Here is a 20370-nt window from a genome sequence, read left to right as displayed (position 1 = left end):
AAATGCAGGGTAAGGCTGCGTACGATAGACCTTTGTGGTTCTGCCCTTCCCTAGACCCCGCGCAGCTCTTGCAAAGATGCAGGGTAAGGCTGCGTACAATAGACCTTTGTCGTACTGTCCTTCCCTCGACCCCGCGCAAAGCGGGAGCTTAGTGCGCTGGGCTACCCTTTTTGCTGATGAAATAAGCCTAAGTTCAATGTTGTGGTATGCCATGTTCCACATCTATCAAGTTTCAAGGCGTATAAGTGGCTTATCGAGTGAAAATACATTTTAGCTATATACAAAGGCTTCAAAATTCTATAAAATTTCTTTAAAAAGGGTGAAAGGTGACTCCTTTAAATTTAGTAAGTCTTTATTATTTCAAGTCTTTTCCTTTGAGAGAGTTCAAATACAGATTATCAAGGGAGAAAGAAGACAAGGTCATCCTTTGAAATTTCAAAATGCAACAATCAGCCATGAATCTCATTTCAACAAACAGACGACCTAACCAGTCGTCGTAGTATACACCTGATGCAAGGTCTAAGATAAGAAGCCTCTGAATCAGTACCAGAAAGAAGAAACAACAAATCAAACAACTTAAATAATAGAAGGATAGGTTTCATTTTCCTGATAATGACCTTAACTGACTACTGCATCCTATAGAAGAAAATGAAACAACATAAAGTGTCATCCTATAAATCCATCCTAGCAAAAAGGACTGCTCCTCTGGAGAAAGGATGCAGCAGGTCTCACGTAAGTATAACCCTGAAAAGGGTCCCCGTTATCCTTTGGACTGGAAACTGGAGAATCTACCAGTGACATCTCTGTCCAGCACTTATCGAAATTGGCAATGCAGTGTATTCCAGCAATTTCAGGACGGAAACTTGGCTGTATCTCCCTTGCCTCCAACTTCTTCCAGTTGATTGGTCTGAACCATTTATGGCCCTTGATATCGTCACTTCCCTTAAGCGCACTGCCAAGCCGTTTACTTGGGTCTTTTTGCAGCAGCTAGAGAATTGGGAATATAGATTAATCTTATGGTAAAGACAACAAAAAAACTAAACTGAGAAAACATGAATAGCAGCATTTCTCTATCCAGGCAGGCATGACACTGTTATTGTAAATAAGTCATGAAATTCCAGCCTTCATAGAACTGTCAACAAGTTAAAAGATAACATCTTACTTAACACACGGTACGAGGATGAAAAGGACAACTCCATCTGGTTTTCAGAAACAGCTGTACAAGTGACGTTCCATTCATAAAGACTCACAGAGAGAATAAGAGGAGATGAGGAAAATTACCCCTTTAAGCAGAGCATGTGCTTCGCTGGACAAAAACGCTGGCAGCTTGAGTTTGTCTTTAACTATCTTCTGCTGAATCTTTTGCCTATTTCCACCAGTGAAAGGAGGCTGCAAATACAGAAAGACAAAGCATTAGCAGGGAAATTACAATTAAGTTTTCTGAAGAATGCGGCATTTTCTTCCAGGAAAATAAACATGCAACTGAAGAGTTTCTTGCAATCAAAAGAATCTTAATATTTGTAAAATGGTCCAATCGTTTCTGCTAATGATAGATTCCTCCCCCGCCCCACAAGTGATAGAAGTGATATATTACAAATTATTTAGTAAATTGTGCTCCAAATTAAAGCGGCGACAATGTTCTGGTGCAATCCCCACAGGACATCCCTTTATTTCTGCATATGTGAATATAGTTTGAGATTGCAGGAACAGGTCAAACCTAGAAAGCTTCTAGGAACAGCAGGTGGCTCTTAAAGCAAGTCTAAGAACATAGTCAAGCAGAATTCTTCCATAAATAAAATGATCAAGTAATGCCTAAGACTTAAGATGAAAGGAACTTGTTCTACAGCTATATGTGCAGAGACATGAATAAAGATGCTGACCTTCCCGGTGAGCATCTCAAACAACAAAATTCCTACACTCCACCAGTCTGCAGCCTTATCATGGCCCTTCCCGAGAATAATCTCGGGTGACATGTATTCTACTGTTCCACACATGGAGTTTGATCTTGTATCCTCCTTGAATTGCTTGGCAAGTCCAAAATCAGTCAACATGGCCTACAACAAGTAAGGGAATTGAGTAAATTAAATGCATAACCTTTACATGGAAAGGAAAAAATTGGATGGGTGAAGACGCGCACGCATTACACACACACACAAAAATAGAGGGAGAGGGGTGAATATACATGGCCATCGACATCCACTAGTATGTTTTCCGGTTTGAGATCCCTGTGCATTATCCCATTTGCATGAAGGTGAGACACTGCTGATACAATTTCTGCTGCATAAATTCGTGCCAGATCCTCTCTGAGAAGCAAAGCAGGAGTTAAGTAATTCACAGTTTCAGCTTTCACAAAGTGACAGAAAGCAAGAAGGGAGAATCTACCTGAAAAGGCCTTGTTTATAGAGCTGAAAGAAGAGGTGGCCACCATTAATGAAGTCTAGCACAAGGTAAAGCCTATACTTTGTCTGCAAGTTAAAACCATGAAAAGGGTGTCTGATTATCAAAAAGAGTTCCAAAGTAAAATGACTGACTTACAATCATACAGTTCTAAAGATTCAAAACAGTACTATCCATGTGTGGTTGCTCAGTTATTGAAGACCTATTGAATGAGAAAGTCTAGGAAATCACCTGGAATGAGTACCTAAGCTGGACTACAAATGGGTGATCTATCTTTGTCAAGATATCTCTTTCTGCTTTCATATATTCAGCATGGTTCTTCTCCATAATCTTATCCTTTCTCATCACCTTCATTGCATAAATTTCTGATGTGCCCTTCTTTTTCACCTGAAATACTTTCCCGAATGCACCCTGCCCAACAACTTTCATGACTTCAAAATCTTCAAGGCAGATGGTTCCAGCTTTTGCTAAATCAGTGACAGACAGTTCCTGGTCTTCCTTAATTGTCTGTGATATAACATTCTCTACCAGTTCCAGTGAATCTTCTGTTTCATGAATGGTCAGCCTCCCAAGTTTGAGTGCTTGATTTTTGTATGAAGAAGGACCAACCAAGGAATGTGACCTACTGTGTACAATCTCTGGATCATCATAGACAAATTCACTTGTATCTGCTGGAAAGACCATGCTTTCACATACTCCATTACTAGCTTCATTTGAGGCCAGAGAAGGAGGACCAAAGACATCAGAGAAATCCAGTTCAAACTGCTCTGATGGAACAACATTGGGGGCACTCAGTGGTAAAAGCAACTGCCGGTGCAAGGACTTCTGCAAGTTAGTTTTTGTCGGAGCAAAGAGCTGAGAAGAGACCATGTTTCCGGTTACTCTTTGAGGGATGTAGATGGCCAAATATTAATACTATAGCAGGCAAGCCTTTCCAAATGCTTCAAAGGAGTGAACTACCAACAAAATCCTATAAATAGCCGCAATTGAAGTGAAGTCCACGTTCAGCGTAGCAGTTTTAAAGAACTTAGAAAGCAAGCACAACAAAATCCAGCAGAAAAATCCGTTCTTGTTTCCCGATTTACAGGAAACTGCAGATACCACAGTAGTTCTAGTATTCATGAAGATTCTGAAGTCAAATCTGTCGTACACGTCAAAACAGAGAGAGTGAGCAGCAAGTTAGGAAGATGTAGCAGTCGAATGCAAGTCCTGTTAATACTTTAGAAAATAGAAATTACTGGAAGAAAAAACCTGCAAAGGATGCAAACTCGGCGAACTATAGAATTCAATGCAGTATATAGAAATTCAATGCAGCACTTTGAAGAGATGTTCATCTCATCATTCAAGAAAAATGAAGAAAAAGAACTTACTTGACAGATTTATCCACACACACACACACAGGGAGGGAGGAAGTAATATAATGCAGATGAATTATGGGCATATGCTGCACTATCTGCCTTATAAAAAAATGCACTATCCCGTTAACTTCTGTAGTATTACCACAAGAACATAATCAGCAGATGAAATATACTTCATTATCCAGTGTGATTCTCTAATATTATCACACAAAAACATAATCATCAGACGAAATATACTGCACTATCTAGTGTACTTCTCAATCTCTATATATATTGCACAAAATTTCTCTCTATCTCTCTCAAATCTCCTGCATTATTAGGCACATCTAGCTTATATATACACACTCAAACATCAGGATTTAACAGAAGAAACCACCTACCACTTATTATTAATACTTTCTCTAGTCCTAAAAGGCAAGTCCTAATTGACAATAAGGAAACTAAACATCATTCTACTACACGTTAGGAAAATCTGCTCAATAGCATATTGAGTCAACGACAAAATGTTACTCGTATTAAATTACTTTCCTTTCGTTTCAAAACATGTCTAGTCCTATACCAAATTTAGGTCGCTCTTTCTTCTGCATTCCTTTTCTTTTATCCACAAGAAGGAGGAACAAAATACGGAGATTGTTAGAATGTCCCACACTGGTTGTCTCCTTACATGGTCTTGGCAACCTTCACCTCACGAGCCAGCTCTTAGGGTTGACTAGGCCCAATGTCCCTTTTCTTAGCAGAGATAACAAAAAATCTAACAACTAAGACTACGATATTACAAATCAGAACATTCAGATCTAATGAGTTCAGAGAATTTAAGACCAGTTCCAACTATTTGCAGACTAAATTGTACAAAAACAATAAAAGAAATTATTAAAGCATCATAACTAAAACTTATTAAGGTACCAAAACTACGAAATTTCAGCCAAACATCAAATATAGTGCCTATAAATCAACAGAATTATAACAAAATATGCAACAAAAACTTTTATCACTGGTCTAGAGAACACAAAACATGAAACAACGAGAACTTGCCGAATTATTTTATTTTCAGAAAGACAAAAAAAGTGAAAATCTGAGATCTGAACCAAACACATCAAAATAAGAAGAATTAGGGTAGAACCTGTACATATGAATACATAAATTCATAAAAGGTGATTTTTTTAAAATTCTAGATCTATACCTGACAGAATTTCAATTAAAAAATGCGTTCAATATTTTCTCTCTTTTTTGCCGAAAAATTTCAATTGCTAACAAAATAACGAAGATTAAACCTAAGAAGAAAACAGAAGAAAGAGAAGAACGTAGAAGCGTACCTTGGGAGAACGAAGATGGAGATTTTTTTTGTTTTCAGGAGAAAATTCGTTGTTTATGACGGGACCCGTCTAAAATGCAAAAAAATTCGCGTCGCCGTGTAAATATGGAGGGAGTGGTGCCTAGTGGGTGGGTGGGGTGGGTGGATCCGTGGATCACGTAACACGCCAATCAAAGAGCTCAAATTTTTTTATTTTATTTTTTGTTGATAATTGACTCATCTGATGTGGCGTCATTTTAGTGGCTTAAGTGGACCCGATATTCTTAGCATGCATGTTAAAGCTCAGCATATTCTTTGAGGATTCCAACCAATTGGAGGCCTGTGGTATGTGTTGCTTCTTCAATTTCCTTTATTTATTTTCTTGCATTTGTACGAAAAGAGTTTATCGAAACAGCCTCCCTATTTCCACGAGGTAGGGATAGGGGCCGATCTACACATTAAAATTTGGATGCTCGAGCACCCAGTGATCTCGACTCAAAGTATATATAGTTGCATAGAAAATCAAAGGAACCGAATATAAAATACCAGCAACCACCTTCAGAAAATGTGATGGATACTTTGGTTAAGGAAGGGCGCCGGAGGTTTATAGAAGATTAGGGAGCGAGAGTTCGAATCCTACACCCAACATGCCTCTTTACATTGGCAAATTATTATTTCTTATGCTCTTATATTTTCAAGTTACTTTCTCTTTTTCGTTCTTTACGGTTTTCACTAGCCATTTTTTTTTTACCCAATACTACTTTTTTAAAATTCTTTTTGCTGACTTTGTTTTATCTTTTTTATTTTTTACAAAATCTAATTCACTATAAAGAAAAAAAACTCCAGAGTTTGACCCTCCTGAAGACGATCAATTCCTCCCGGAGGGACAAACCCATCAACCCTTTTTATCGCCAGTTGCGTTATCCATCACACTTTAATTTTAAGCCCCCATAATATTAATAGTATGAGTTTTTTAGTTAACTTTTTTCATCATCGTGTTCAAATAGTTTTGCACTTATACAATGTGATTGGTAATAAAGTTATGTCAAAAAAGTTAAGCACCCACGAACCTAAATTCCTGGATTCGCCATTGGATAGGGGCAAAGTCAGCGTACACATTACTTTACTTATACCTGGCACTGTAGGAACACACTAAGTATATTATTATTGTTGTTGTTGTTGATGATGCATTTGTACCAAGAAAGAAAAATACTCCCCGCGTTTCTTGTTATGTAGCGATTAGTAGAGTCAAATTATTTAATTATTAGTTAAATTCGAACATATATTCTTTGAAACTTTTAAAGTATATTTCATAATATAATTTTATATAAAAGAATGTTATAAATCACAATAAAATAATTTAAAGTATTTAAAAAAATTGTGGTCTCCAAGCAAGTAATAGTGATCATATTGTTTGACCAAAAATATACATATTGGTTCAACCAATTAGATTTAAATAAAGAAGAGTTAATCTCAGCTAATAATAATATCTTAAAGATAAAGCCATCGGTGTTGTGTCAAATAACTTGTATATTTATCCGGATGACAATGAATATAAGCACTAATAACAGTATTCGATAATCCAAAAAGATGGAACATGGCATTAAGGCCTCATTTAATTTTATTTTTTTTTAAGATTAAGACGTCTGAATCTGAATACAACATCTGAATATCAAGATGTGTATTAAGATTAAGACATCTGAATCTGAATACACATCTAAATATATTAAGATGTGTATTAAGATCTGAATAGAAATAATTAAGACTATTTGATTTTTAACATCTAATGTATAAAATTTATCTTTATTTGAAAATTAATAAATATAAAATTCAAATAAAATAACTAATCTAATATTCTATCAATAAAATATATAGTTTTTTAAAATATGATAGTTGTTGGTGGTGATGGCTAACGAGTGAATGTCAACTAGAGGCGTTAGTTGGTGGTAATTTTGGTTAATGATGGTGGTTCATGCTAGTAGCTAGTAGTGATTGGTAGTGGTGGCGATTATGATTGAGGATGGAGGTGGTGGTTAGTGATAGTTAATAATGGTGGGTGGTGGTAGTAGTTGTGACTGAGGAAGGTGGTGGGTGGGTGGTGGTAGGTTATAATGATGGGCAGTGTCGTCTGTGGTTGTTGATGGTGATGGGGTAGTCGTGGTAGTTGAGGTGGATGAGTGTTGCTTGTGGGGAATGATGGTGGTCGGAGTGGTGGGGATAGTGGATGGTGATGGTCGATGATGGTGGCGGCTATGATTGAGGATGATGGTGGCATGGTGGTGGTGATTGAGTATGGTGGTGGTGTCATCATGGTGGAAGTTGATAATGATAGGCGGTGGCGGCATTTAATAATGAATATGTGATAGCATCTTAATGAAATTAAGTCTCTGTTATAGATCTTAACCTTACAGACCTATTCAGACCCGTTAAGTGGTTGTGAAGTAAAAAAAATAAACACACTTAATGACTAAGATCTGAATAATTAAGATTCAGACTTTAAAAATAAACGCACTTAATGTCTGAGATCTGAATGATTAAGATTCAGACCTCCATTAAGTGCAAACAAATGAGGCCTAAATAGTAATAAATAGCAATAAGTGGTATTTAAGTAAATAAAATGTGTGAGTCACCCGAAAAAGGGATGAGATCAGTGGATATTCTCTCTGACAATAATGAATGATTGATAAGCCTTTGAACACTTAGGTTGTTCTTGGATCCAGTGAAAACGCTAGACAAGAATCCTAGTAAGAAGGTTGTTTTTGTATGCTTGCAATAGGACCAGATCCTCTCTATAAAGTCAACGTGTTTTTTACAAATGAATATCCCATGTCCCATATTATTGTGTCTCTTCCTATTTATAGGGAACATGTTCCTCTAAACTCTAATAGTACATGCGCAGAGAATGTCTACTAGAATATTCTCTTTTGTGTCCTATCTTACAGCTAGCCGTTATAACTCTGTCTAAGATGCTCGACCTCGACCTTGAACTACGATGACTCTTCATCGCTTCGAGGCTACTTCGACATGGGGCAGATCTTTGTGAAGACCTTACTGGTAGCACGTGGCGGCCGACGAAGGCTATCATGGTGCTGATGTGGCTTGCCTATATCAAAGATTTTTTTGGCCTATACAGTTAGTCTCTTCACTTATTGAGGTCGTCCTTACGGGCGAGGTCGATGAGTGGATAATGTCGTTTGTGGTCAAGCTTACCGAGCTGGCTATACAGATCGTGGTCGTCGTAACGATCAGGCAACATGTCTCTTTGAGGGCCGCACATTTTGAATTCTTTGAATTTCCCGGGAAGTCTTTTGGAGCCATCTAGTCCAGGAGAAAGAGTGATGTCATACGTCATAATGATGCATTTTCCCGTTGTGTTGCATCGATTCACGTGCAACCCTTGATTGGTTCTATCATTTCGATCTCCGTGCTAATCATGGCATGTCGTTTCGATTTTGGTTCCCCCAAGTCTTATAAATAGGGGGTGATTCGTTGATTTTGAAACTTTCCCACACTCCTTCTACTTCATAAGTAGAGCTTCTTTTTCTTCTTCGCAAAACCCTTTTACCTATCTATGTTTTCTTTGATTCTCTATCTCTTTCCATAACAATGTCGGACCTCCCATCAGACATCCACATGGAAGATCATACCATCCCTCTAGATGTTATTTTTCCTGACCATGGGGAAGACGGCAGATTTGTCGTTGATGAGGAAAGCCTACCTATTGTAGAGGAGATCGTACCTCGATATGTTGATGCTAAACCCGACTTCCACAAGGGCCTGGAAGTGGTGACAGAGAGGTTTAAATCTACGATGATGGTTGAGCGGTTAACCGAATTCAAGGCTAGGCTCAGCCTACCTGATCACGTGGACTTGGTCCCTGCAGGCGACGACGAGGTACGGGTTCATCGTCCTGGCTTCTGCGCCCTTTACGCATATCCCTTCTTAATCGGATATACGTTCCCTTTATTGTTGTTAATAGAAGAGTTATGTCGCTACTACAATGTATGCCCGGTGCAGCTCGCCCCTTATATCTTCAAGGTGGTCATGATATTGATGAAATTCACCGAATTGGCCGATGTTGACATATCAGTGCGCCACCTGATCCATCTCTTCACCCCTATTTCTATCGAGAGATATTGTTGAATCTTTGCCATCGCGCGGGGGGGGGGGGGTAGGGGGGATGTTTGGTGATCAGGATGGATGACAAGGCTAGTCGGTATTTCTGGCTTGACTATTTCTTTGTCAGGACCGAGGCTGTACTGTCCGCCGTCGCAGGCTTCCCTGAGGCTTGGAACCCTACTCGTAAGTGCTCATATCGATATATATATATATATATATGTTTTTGTTTTCAATGTTTTCCTTACTCTGGGTCGGTTAATCGGTTTTCCTTTTTGCAGCTACTGCTCGACCTTTTCAGATGGTGACCCATATTGCCGATTGGGTTAGATAGATTCTTCCTCATACGGCGGGATATGTGATTGGTCGAGTTTTTCTCATAGATTCAGGCTATCTCTTCCCTCGGCAGGTAACCTATTCCCTGTCGTTGACGCTATGATTTCTTTGCCTATGTTTGTTACCTTTGCTGATTTATTCTTTTATCGTTTTTCTTTAGCTTCGTCCAGGGGGTCCACGAGGAGGTCAAGAGCTCCCACGCCCTCGTTCCAGAAGAGGAGGGCCACTACGTCTTCAGTCTCCGCCTCTGACTCAGCACGGTTGCTCCTAAATTTGTTCCAATTCCATCAGTCGCCACTTTCGCCTCTATTTGTGCTCCGGCTGTTTAGAATTCTGCCCCTCCTCTATATTCACTCATTGACGAGGACGATGAGAATTTTCCCAGTGATAGAGATTTTCAACCCCGAAAGAGAAGGTCTGTAGATATGGGTGACGGGGTCACTCTGGCCGTGGATGCGGTAGAAGGGGACTTTTCGTTGAGTGAGACAGTGATGATTCTTGTGAGCGATGATGTTGAACCAAGTCTCGAGGTTCCGAGGCTGGTGGAAGCTGATGTAGGCGTGTCTCTTCATTCCGGGGGGGACAAAGATCGAATGGGCAGCTGCTGGCGTCCTTGACCTTTCGCAGCAAGAGGAGGCTTCAACCTCTCGAACAACCGCGGATACTTCTTTGCCTGCCGATGATAGGGGTAAAGGTATTACTGAGGAGGGCGACGAGTCAGGTTCTGATGTCGATGAGGACAACCTGAGAATGATTGAAGAGGGGGTTGCCCAGCTCGAGATAAGGTTAGAAAGGGTTCGAGGACTATCACGATCCCTATGGATCGTGACTTGTTGGTGGACACTAAGGAGGTGGTCCCTGCCCTCAGTCCTCTCTATACCGAAGTTGAGTGTTAGACCCTTAAGGAGATAAATGATGGTACCTTGTCGAGGAGCATTGCTGGCCTAGCCCTTAGGATAAGTGTTTGTTATACGAGCTTTTTCCTATTTTTTAGAGTGTTCAAAGTTCTAACATTTTTCTCTTCTTATTGGGCTTGTAGACTATGATTTTAGAAATTGAGAGCGTCCGGAGAGATAAAAGGCGTAAAGAGATCTTCGTGAAGCTAAAAGATAAATACCTCGAGTACCGCGGCAAGTATCGGGATCTCCGCAATCAATTTTGTGAGGGCGGCGATATGCGGGCCCTGAGGGAAGATCTGAAGAAGAGGGATGAGGAGCTGGTGCAGGCCATAGAGAAGTGCAACGTACTTGAGGGGACTTTGAGATGTAAGGAAGAGGAGCTCGAGGTTAGAAGAGGCGTAGAGGCCCAGTGTAGTGATCTTCAAGCTCAAGTGGTTGAATTGCGAGGGCAACTTGAAGAGTGTCGGTTTCAGTTGGAGGCGCTTAGCAGCGAGATTGCCAAGAAACAGGAGGAACTTGAGAAGGTGAAGTCCTCTCGTTTGGATGCTCGAAGAAAGGCGGAGATGTTCGAGTTGGCGAATAAGACTCTTCGAGCCGAGCAAGAAAATGATCAATCGACAGCGAGAGCTAAGGAATACAGGCTCGAGGAGAGGATTAGGGAGCTGGAGAAAGACAACTCCATCCTTCATGTTCGAGTGATCGCTCTAGAGGCCGAGAAGGCTCAACTACTTGCACGGCCATCCTCTTCCAACACTTCCGATTTTCCAGTGTGCTTCGGGAGTTATACGAAGATGGATCCATGCCGAGGCCCGGTTAGATATGTTTCGGGACTTGCATGCAGCAGGCTTCGTTCCTGAGGCTGCCCTTATGGATGCCTGAGTTAAGGCTCGTGAAGCTCGAGTTGCTTGTGGATATGATCCCGCTACGCCTCAACCTGACGAGGAGGATGGGGAAGAGAGTGTAAACCGGCTTGAGGAGGACGCCTGGCATGATACCGTTTATCTTCAGGGCGAAGGTGGCGAGGATGTCGTGGGCCGAGGTGGTAAGGTCGCAGATGGCAATGATGGCGAGGGCCGGTATTATTTCTCTTAAACCCTTTTTGTGGTTTTTTTGCTGGCGTCTTTAAGAGCCCTTGTAATGAACTTCTTTATTTGTATATGAATGTTTAAGTTGTTTTTTGCGCCTTCTTCCATACCTGTTACTTGTTTCCGCATTTGTGTACTTTGCTTTTGTTGTTTGCATGTTATGATTTCTGCTCTTTCTATTGTCGTTGTCTTCTAGTTGGTCGTAGCCTTGTTGACGAATATTTATGGGTCGTATCCGCCCGTTTATTTATATAGGTCGGTGTGCCTCTTTATTTAGATTTGGTTGATATGTGTTGTTTGAACTTGGTTGATTTTGGTCTTTTGCCAAGTAGTGGTCGAGGGCTGGTAGGTGTTACAAGAACGCGGTCGAGCTTAACCTTTTATTAACATACGACCGAGGGCCGAAAGGTGTTGTTCGAGCTGGGTCGAACTTAACCTTTAATTAAAATGCGGCCGAGGGGCGGAAGGTGTTGTTCGAACTTGGTCGAACTTAACCTTTTATTAAAATACGGCCGAGGGTTGAAAAGTGTTGTTTGAGCTAGGTCGAACTTAACCTTTTATTAAATCGCGGCCGAGGGCCGATAGGTGTTGTTCGAACTTGATCAAACTTAACCTTTTATTAAATCGCGACTGGGTGGCTGATAGGTTTTGTTCGAACTTAACCTTTTATTAAAATACGGTCGAGGGCCGAAAGGTGTTGTTCGAGGTGGGTCGAACTTAACCTTTTATTAAAATGCGACCGAGGGCCGATAGGTGTTGTTCGAGTTGGATCGAACTTAACCTTAACACAAAAGGTGTTGTGATAAATGTAAGTTTCTTATTACTTTGACGTTGTTGCTTTGGTCACATGATTGGAGAAAGTTACAGATTTTTGGCGTTGGACGGCGTTCCAGCCCCATTCCCAGTCTATCTAGTCCCTTCATTGTTTGACTTTGAGAGTATTGAGGAGTAAGGCAATAAAAGATACAAACAGTCTCTCCGTCGCACACTTCGACTCAAAGTGTCCCCTTTATCATCTCGTTAAAAACCTCCTCGAGAAAACCCTAACGGGACAAAACTCAAGTGAGGAAAAAAAAATACGACTTGGGGACACTTCTTCGTTTTAGAAGTTGAAGTATTTGAGGTGGCTGATGTTCCAATTGTTCGGTTAGTTATTTCCTTCCATTGTCTCTAATTGGAACGAACCCTTATTTGCTTTGGCTGTAATTTTGTATGGGCCGTCCCAGTTTGCCTTCTCGTGGGTCTTTTGCTCGCTTGAGTTTTTGCTTTGAGTACTTAGTCCCCAACTTTGAGTGGTCGGACCTCTACTTTCTTGTTGTAATAACGTTCTGCTTGTTGATTCTGGGCGACCATCCTTATGTACGCCATATCTCTTCGTTCGTCGATTTCATCGAGTTCCTGCCTTCTATTCTCATAATTACTAGTACCACTTTTGTGGGAGTACCTTAGGCTGGGTTCTCCAACTTCAATTGGTATGAATACTTCGGTCACATAGACCAAAGAGTAGGGTGTCTCTCCTGTGCTCCTCTTCGGGGTAGTTTTGTCCGCCCATAATACTTCTGGGAGTATCTCTGGCTACAATCGTCTTCGAGCTTTTTCTTCATGATGTTTAATATGGACTTGTTGGAGGATTCTGCCTGTCTATTACCCGCCGGGTGATACGGGGTTGAAAGTATCCTCTTAATCAGAGGCGGACCCTAGATTTAAATCCTATGGGTTCAGCTTTTAAGGTGTTTAGCATCGAACCCATTATATTTTTAAAGTTATGGGTTCATATCCACTATTTTTGCAATTTTAATGAATTTTTACATATAAAATTATACACCGCGTCGAAAGTTATGGGTTTAGTTGAACCCGTTAGTTGTTCACTACATCAGCCTCTACTCTTAATATGCCATTTCTCGAAGAATTCAGCAATTTTCTTTCCCATGAACTGGGGTTCATTGTCGCAGATGATCTCCTTAGGTAGGCCGATCAGCAGATGATGTTTCTCCATATAAAGGTGATTACCTCTTGTTCGCGTATTTGGGTGAACGCTCCTGCTTCCACCCATTTAGAGAAATAATCAGTTAAAACCAAAAGGAATTGTATATTACCTCGCCCTGCTGGGAAGGGGCTTACAATGTCCATTCCTCACTTGATAAACGGCCACGGAGAGGTGACTGAGTGGAGATGTTCAGCTGCTTGGTGAATTATTGGGGTGTATTTTTGACATTGTTCGCATATCTTCACAAATTCTAAGGCATATTTTTTTATGGAGGGCCAATAGTATCCTGCCCGTATGAGGCACCTGACGAGTGCTCGATTGCCGGAGTGAGCACCGCAATAGCCTTCATGGACGTCTTCAAGAACGTGCTGGATTTGGTTTGGGCCCAAACATTTTGCCAGAGGGCCACCGTATGTCTTCTTATATAGGTCGCTATAGAGGAGATTGTATCAGGCTGCTTGTATTCTTAGTTTCTTGGCTTCCTTTTTGTCGTTTAGGAGTGCGCCGACCTGCAAATAGGAAAAAATACGATTGCGCCAATCCCAAGTTAAGCTTACAGATCTTACCTCGATGTGGTCTAGCGATGAGTTAAGGAGGTGGACTATACTTTTATCCCCGGTCGTGATGTTTTTGGTAGCTGCGTTCAATTTGGCGAGGCTGTCTGCTTCAGCATTCTACGCACGCGAGATCTGGTCGAGCTGTCACTCGTCGAACTCGGGCAACAACTTACAAATCTTGGTCTAATATTTTTGCAACCTTTGTTCTTTGATTTGGAAAGTCCCTATGACTTGGTTGACTAATCACAGCAGAGTTTCATTCGCTTTGCCCCATACTTGAGTGCTAGCCTTAATCCTGTAGTTACGGGCTCATACTCGGCCTCCTTGTAAGTCATATCTGGGCATCTTATGGACTGGCGAATTACTTCGCCGATAGGGACCTCGAGTACGAGTCCAGTCCGGATCCGGAGGCAATGGATGCACCGTCGGTGTATAGGACCCAGAGGTTTTGTGTTTGGAGAGAAGCTTGGACGGCTTCCTTCTCGACTTCATGCATTATTTTTGCACTGAAGTCTACGACGAAGTCAGCGAGCACTTGTGACTTTATCGTTGTTCGCAGCTGATACGTGATATCATGCTCGCTTATCTTGATGGCCCACTTGGCCAGCCTTTTCGATAGCTCGGGTTTATGTAAAATGCCTCTTAGGGGAAAGGTGGTAACAACCGAGATATGGTGGCACTAGAAATAGGGTCTAAGCTTTCGTGAAGCTATGACTAGTGTCAAGGCCAGTTTCTCGAGGTGCGGGTACCTCGTCTCAGCGTCGATGAGTGTCTTGCTAATGTAATAAATGGGAGACTACGTACCTTTGGTTTCTCGAATCAGGACTTCACTTACTACTACTTCGGAGACGGCCAAGTAGACGAGGAGATGTTCCCCGGGTTTGGGCTTTGAGAGCAGAGGTGGTGATGAAAGATACGCCTTCAGTTCTTGCAGATCTTGTACGCACTCGGGTGTCCACTCGAGTCAGTTGTCCTTTTTGAGTACGCCAAAAAATTTGTGATATTTTTCAAACGACCGCGAGATGAATCTAGATAATGTCGCGATTCGACCATTCAACCTTTGGATTTGCTTCTTGGTAGTCAGGAGCTCTGGTATCCCTTTGATAACTTTGATTTGGTCTGGTTTGACCTCAATCCCCCGTTGTGACACTAAGAAGCCCAAGAACTTCCCAGAGGCTACGCCAAATGCGCATTTCTCCAGGTTTAGTTTCATTTCGTACCGTCTTAGTATGTCGAATGCTTCCTTCAATTGGTCGATATTGTCCTCTGCCTATACGGATTTGACCATCATGTCGACGATATATACTTCCGTGGTCTTGCCAAGCTAATATTTAAACATTTCTGTGACAAATCTTTGATATATAGCACTTGCATTTTTCAGCCCAAATGGTATGACGCTATAACAATATGTTCCTCGGTAGGTGATGAATGTGGTTTTCTCCTAGTCCTCTTCTTCCATAAGTATCGCTATAGCCTTAGTACGCATCCATATAACTCAGCAACTCGTGCCCGACCATTGCATCGATGAGTTGGTCGATATGTGGTAACGGGAACAAATCCTTTGGGGATGCTTTGCTCAAGTCCGTGAAGTCTACGCACATGCCATTTCCTATTTTTCTTTTTGACCATCACTATGTTGGCGATCCATTTGGGGTATTTCAACTCCCTCATGGAGCCATTTTCTAATAGTTTCTCTACCTCCTCGAGGACGGCATCGTAGATGGCGGGATTGAAGTTATGTCTGACATGCCTTGACGGGGGGTAGAACGGGTCGACGTTTAATTTATGTGTGACGATCTCCTTGGGGATGCCCGGCATATCTGCATGGCTGAAGGCAAACAAATCTGCACTAGTTATTAAGAATGACTAAATTTACCTGGTTCTCGGAGCTTGTAGCCGATGTAGGCCTTTTTACTGCGGTCGTTGGGGTCTAATTGAACGGGGGCGAGGTCCTCTATAGTCGAGTCCCTGGATTCGACCGTCGGAATCCATGATGACGTCCCTGGTCTCTTCTTGTATCGACCTCGGCCCTTTGATTGCAATGCCTCTTTTTTCTTATTTTTTTTGTTGGGTTGTCGTGCTGTCTTAGGCGATGCGGTAGCACTCCCGGGATGTGCGTTGTTCTCCCCGTATGATGAATATCCCCCAAGGTGTTGGGAATTTGATTACTTGGTATAGGCTGGAAGGGATGGCTCTCATTGGATGTATCCATGGTCGTCCTACTATGGCATTGTATGCAGTAGCCTGGTTCATGATGTGGAATGTCGTCTCCAGCGTCACGCCGCCGGCCAAGACAGGGAGTGTAATTTCTCTCGAGGTTCGTTCAACTACATTATTAAACCTGGTTAGTGTGATGCAGCGTGGCACTTTCTTGTCCTCGAGTCTCATATGGGTGAGGACTCGAGGATGGATAATGTATGCTCCTCTTCCATCGTCTACCATGATACGTTTAACATCAGTATCTAAGTTGCGCAAAGTAATGACGAGAGCATCATTTTGAGGGAAAGTCAAACCGTCGACATCTGACTCGTCGAAGATGATACTTTCTTCGAGTCCGTCATACCGTTCGTGGGTAATAGATTGTTTGAGTTTGTGAGTGGTGGTAAATTTAACGTCGTTAATGGAGGCGTCGTCGCTGCCGCCGATGATCATGTTGATAGTACGAGCTAGTGATGGTGGCTTTGGCGGTCCTTGCACGCCTCGGGCGAAGTTATTTCTCCCCTTGTCGCTCAGCAGCTCTTTGAGGTGTCCTTGCTGCAACATGTCTACAACTTCTTGCCCGAGGCTGATGCAATCTTCTATTTTGTATCCGCGCTCCTGGTGGAACTCGCGAAGGGCGTCGGATTTTCTAGTGCTCGGATCGGACCTCATCTTTGGCGGCCATTTCACCTTCGTCCCGAGTTTCTCCAGGGCATAGACTATTTCTATAGGTGATACACAAAAATTGTGAGCATATACTAAGGGGGCATACATCTCTTGTTAAGATGAGTCCCCGTTCTCGGTCTGGATGGGCCTTCTTCATAGCAGAGAGAAGGTGGAGCAGGGGCCTTAACGTATGGCTGGTGTTGTTTCCTGTTGGGTCGTGAGACCAGGTGATCCCTCCCGATGTTGTCTCTTCGTTATTTCCTGGACTCGTCCTGTATTGAGATGAGCCGATGAGTAGGTCCATTGAGGACGTCCTCATCTGCTCGAACTTCGACGCAGTAAGCATTGTGGATTTCATCCAAAGTGGTTGGAGGATATTTTATCATTCGGCTCGGCAATTTTCTAGTCGCTCTCGAACCATCTCTGCTCAACCCATTTTGAAAAGTCGCGACCGCCATACCCTCGGACACGTTTGGTAAGGTCATCCTTACTTGTTAAATCGGGCGAGGAAGTCCCTCAGTCCTTTTCCTAAGGACTGCTTGATGGTGAATATGTCTTTTACTTTTGTTTCAGCTTTCCTGGCTCCAGCATGCACCGTTACAAACTTCTTGGCCATTTCCTCAAAGGTTTCTATGGAACGGGCTGGTAGCTGTGAGTATCATGTTAATACCTCTCCAATAAGAGTTTCGCCAAATTTATTCAGCAAAATAGAGGACACTTGTTCATTGGTGAGGTCGTTGCCTTTCACGGCGGTGACATAATAAGTCACTTGATCTTCGGGATCAGTCGTTTCGTTGTATATCCTGAGATGCGGCGACATTTTTAAGGTCTTTGGTATGGCATGTGGGGCTTCTTCTTCTTTGTACGACTGCTCTACGAACCTGCTGGTGTCCCTCTTTGGCAATTTCTTAGGGGCGCCCGGTATCTTGTCTACTCGTTCTTGGTGTTCTTTCATTTGATATCTAAGTGATTTATTTTCATTCTGCATTTCTTCCATCCTCTTTAGAACAACGGCGAGGGCGTTGTCACCTGCATTGTTAGTGACGTTGTGAGTTATACCTGGTGTTGGAGGGTTTGGTTGGTCGCCCTGTTCGTCTACTCGTTGCACTGTGTAGGTTCTTGTAGTCTCTATAGTCGTGCATGGAGTGGGCTTGTTGAGCATTCTGACTAGCGTATCGGTTAGACATGCTTTGAGGAGCTTTTTGACGGCCGGTGGCGTCTCTTCTTCTGTGGACGTGGAGGCCCCTTTTCCGTTTGGTTTTGTTATGCTACAATGGGGGGAGGCGACCTCTCGCACCTAGGGGAGGCAGTGCGCGTCACGTCCTCGCCTAATGTTTCACGGCTCTCATTGGTAGCGTTCATGATGTTGCTAGGGAAATCACCTGTTACTTTAGTCATCTATTCTTGGCTACCTGCCATATAGGTTTTTGTACGTGCAAAGAAAGAGAAAGATCTTGAGGTTGGTGACTCGCGTTAGCTGTAGATCTAAAGGAAACTAAAAATTTAACTAAGAAATCCCCACACACGACGCCAAACTGTTTGACCAAAAATATAGATCTTGGTTCAACCGATTAGATTTAATTAAGAAGAGTTAATCTTAGCTAATAATAATATCCTAAAGATAAATCCATCGGTGTTGTGACTAATAACTTGTATATTTGTCCGGATGGCAATGAATATAAGCAATAATAACAGTATTTAATGATCCAAAAGATGTAATATGATATTAAATATTAATAAATAGCAATAAGTGGCATTTAAGTAAATAAAACGTGTGAGTCACCCGAAAAGTGATGAGATCAACGGATATTCTCTCTGACAATGATGAATAATTGATAAGCCTTTGAACACTTAGGTTGTTCTTGGATCTAGTGGAAATGCTAGATAAGAATCTTAGTAAAATGGTTGTTTTTGTATGCTTGCAATAGGACCAGATCCTCTCTATAAAGTCAATGTGTTTTTTACAAATGAATATCTTATGTCCCCTATCATTGTGCCTCTTTCTATTTATAGGGAACATGTTTATAGAAACCTTAATAGTACATGTGCAGAGAATATTCACCAGAATATTGTCTTTTGTATCCTATCTTAAAGCTAGCCGTTACAACTCTGTCTAAGATGCTCGACCTCGACCTTGAACTACGATGACTTCACGACCTTGATCTTTGCTGACTCTTCGATCACACCCTTCATCGCTTCGAGGCTACTTCGACCTGGGGCAAATCTTTGTGGAGACCTTACTGATAGCACGTGACGGCCGACGAAGGCTATCACGGTGCTGACGTGGCTTGGCTATATCAAAGATATTTTTTGGCCTATACACATATAAAATAAAATATAGAGAATAATAGAAATAGCAAAATTTTCATTTATACGGAATTCTCCTAACTATCTCCTTTGCGCCTCTTCTACATCCTCTCACCTTCAATGATCAAAATGGATTCTGCCTAGAGTTGCTGGCTTGCCATTTGTTCTTCGGTAGCACCACAGTTGGCCTTTTTGCCCAGCTTGCTAGTGGCTTATCACATACACAGAATTTTGTGTGGACGGTGTCGACTTATTGTCACAATTCAATTCATATGTTAATGTGGGCATGAGCGTAGCTGTATTATGAAACTTTAGTACTACTTGTTTCATATTGATGTTTAGTATGTTTTTCTCAAGTCGTGTGGATCTAATTTAGCGAAACAGTGTCAAATAATGTAGTGGTATAAGTGTCAAACTGTCAATATCAGAGGCTTAATCTTTCTTATGTTTGTCTCTTGCTCCAACAATATCACAAAACTCGTTTCTTTAAATTACATACGTAATGATGTTATCTTCTTATGAAAGATTCCAGCTTATAGTCTTAATAAAGAATTACTAAAAAGCTTCAATATTGCAAATTTGTGATCTCTTGATCTTGGATAAATTAGTGGCGGTTATTATAAAAAATTTTAAGCTCTAGGTGAGCTGATCAAGCTTATGCAAATAAAATGAAATGCCATATATATCTTGAGAGAGAGAGAAAAATAAAATAAAAGACCAAATAAAAAGTAGATATTATAAGCCAGTACCAGAATTTCGATTCTCGGATATGAAACACAATAGTGAAGATAAGATGCAATGAGAAACCACACAGATTTGGAGGTATTATTAAAAGAGATGGAATTGGAGAATTATTGGCCGGCTATTGTTACTTGTTGTAGTAAATAAAGGTAGATATATAAAAACAGGTGCCAAAATACGTCTCATCACATGAACAAAGAAGCAAAATTTAGACATCTGCTGGCCCATGCAGGTCTAGAACCTGCGACCTTCGCGTTATTAGCACGACGCTCTAACCAACTGAGCTAATGGGCCTTGATGCTTCATGGTTCTATATATTTTAGTTACCTATTGATTTACCTTTAACTTTCTAAATTATAAATGGAGAAAGTCCGTAGCAGTTCACACACTCTTCACCCTGAGGGACAGGGGGTGGGTGGGGATTGGGGGGG

The 20370-nt window shown here is 41.6% G+C and overlaps 2 protein-coding genes and 1 non-coding gene across 3 annotated transcripts; all 3 read right to left on the bottom strand.

Moving 5' to 3' along the window:
- On the bottom strand, positions 424-5175 carry LOC109233425 (serine/threonine-protein kinase AtPK2/AtPK19-like). The gene is made up of 7 exons (XM_019399295.1): positions 5069-5175; positions 2629-3538; positions 2383-2465; positions 2183-2303; positions 1881-2054; positions 1282-1389; positions 424-987 (listed from the first exon to the last, which is right to left on the bottom strand). The coding sequence occupies exons 2-7, from the start codon at positions 3265-3267 to the stop codon at positions 685-687; spliced, it is 1428 nt and encodes a 475-aa protein (XP_019254840.1). The 5' UTR covers positions 3268-3538; positions 5069-5175; the 3' UTR covers positions 424-684.
- On the bottom strand, positions 16112-16999 carry LOC109233760. The gene has a single exon (XM_019399624.1). The coding sequence runs from the start codon at positions 16997-16999 to the stop codon at positions 16112-16114; it is 888 nt and encodes a 295-aa protein (XP_019255169.1).
- Positions 20160-20233, bottom strand: TRNAI-AAU. Its single transcript has one exon. It is a non-coding gene; the product is annotated as a tRNA-Ile (tRNA).

This window comes from Nicotiana attenuata, chromosome 10 (genome assembly GCF_001879085.1).
Source record: "Nicotiana attenuata strain UT chromosome 10, NIATTr2, whole genome shotgun sequence".
Lineage (NCBI taxonomy): Eukaryota > Viridiplantae > Streptophyta > Magnoliopsida > Solanales > Solanaceae > Nicotiana > Nicotiana attenuata.
The sequence above is the reverse complement of the archived record's forward strand: the minus strand, read 5'-3'. Positions and strand labels throughout refer to the sequence as shown.

Bases quoted from the DNA above. Each gene is read 5' to 3' on its own strand.
- LOC109233425 (XM_019399295.1), bottom strand. From the start codon at position 3,267: ATGGTCTCTTCTCAGCTCTTTGCTCCGACAAAAACTAACTTGCAGAAG. The intron at 2,304-2,382 runs GTAGATTCTCCC...TTTGCTTCTCAG, and splicing joins TATAAACAAGGCCTTTTCAG to AGAGGATCTGGCACGAATTT. The intron at 2,055-2,182 runs GTATATTCACCC...TACTTGTTGTAG, and splicing joins TAGTGGATGTCGATGGCCAT to GCCATGTTGACTGATTTTGG.
- LOC109233760 (XM_019399624.1), bottom strand. From the start codon at position 16,999: ATGTATGCCCCCTTAGTATATGCTCACAATTTTTGTGTATCACCTATA.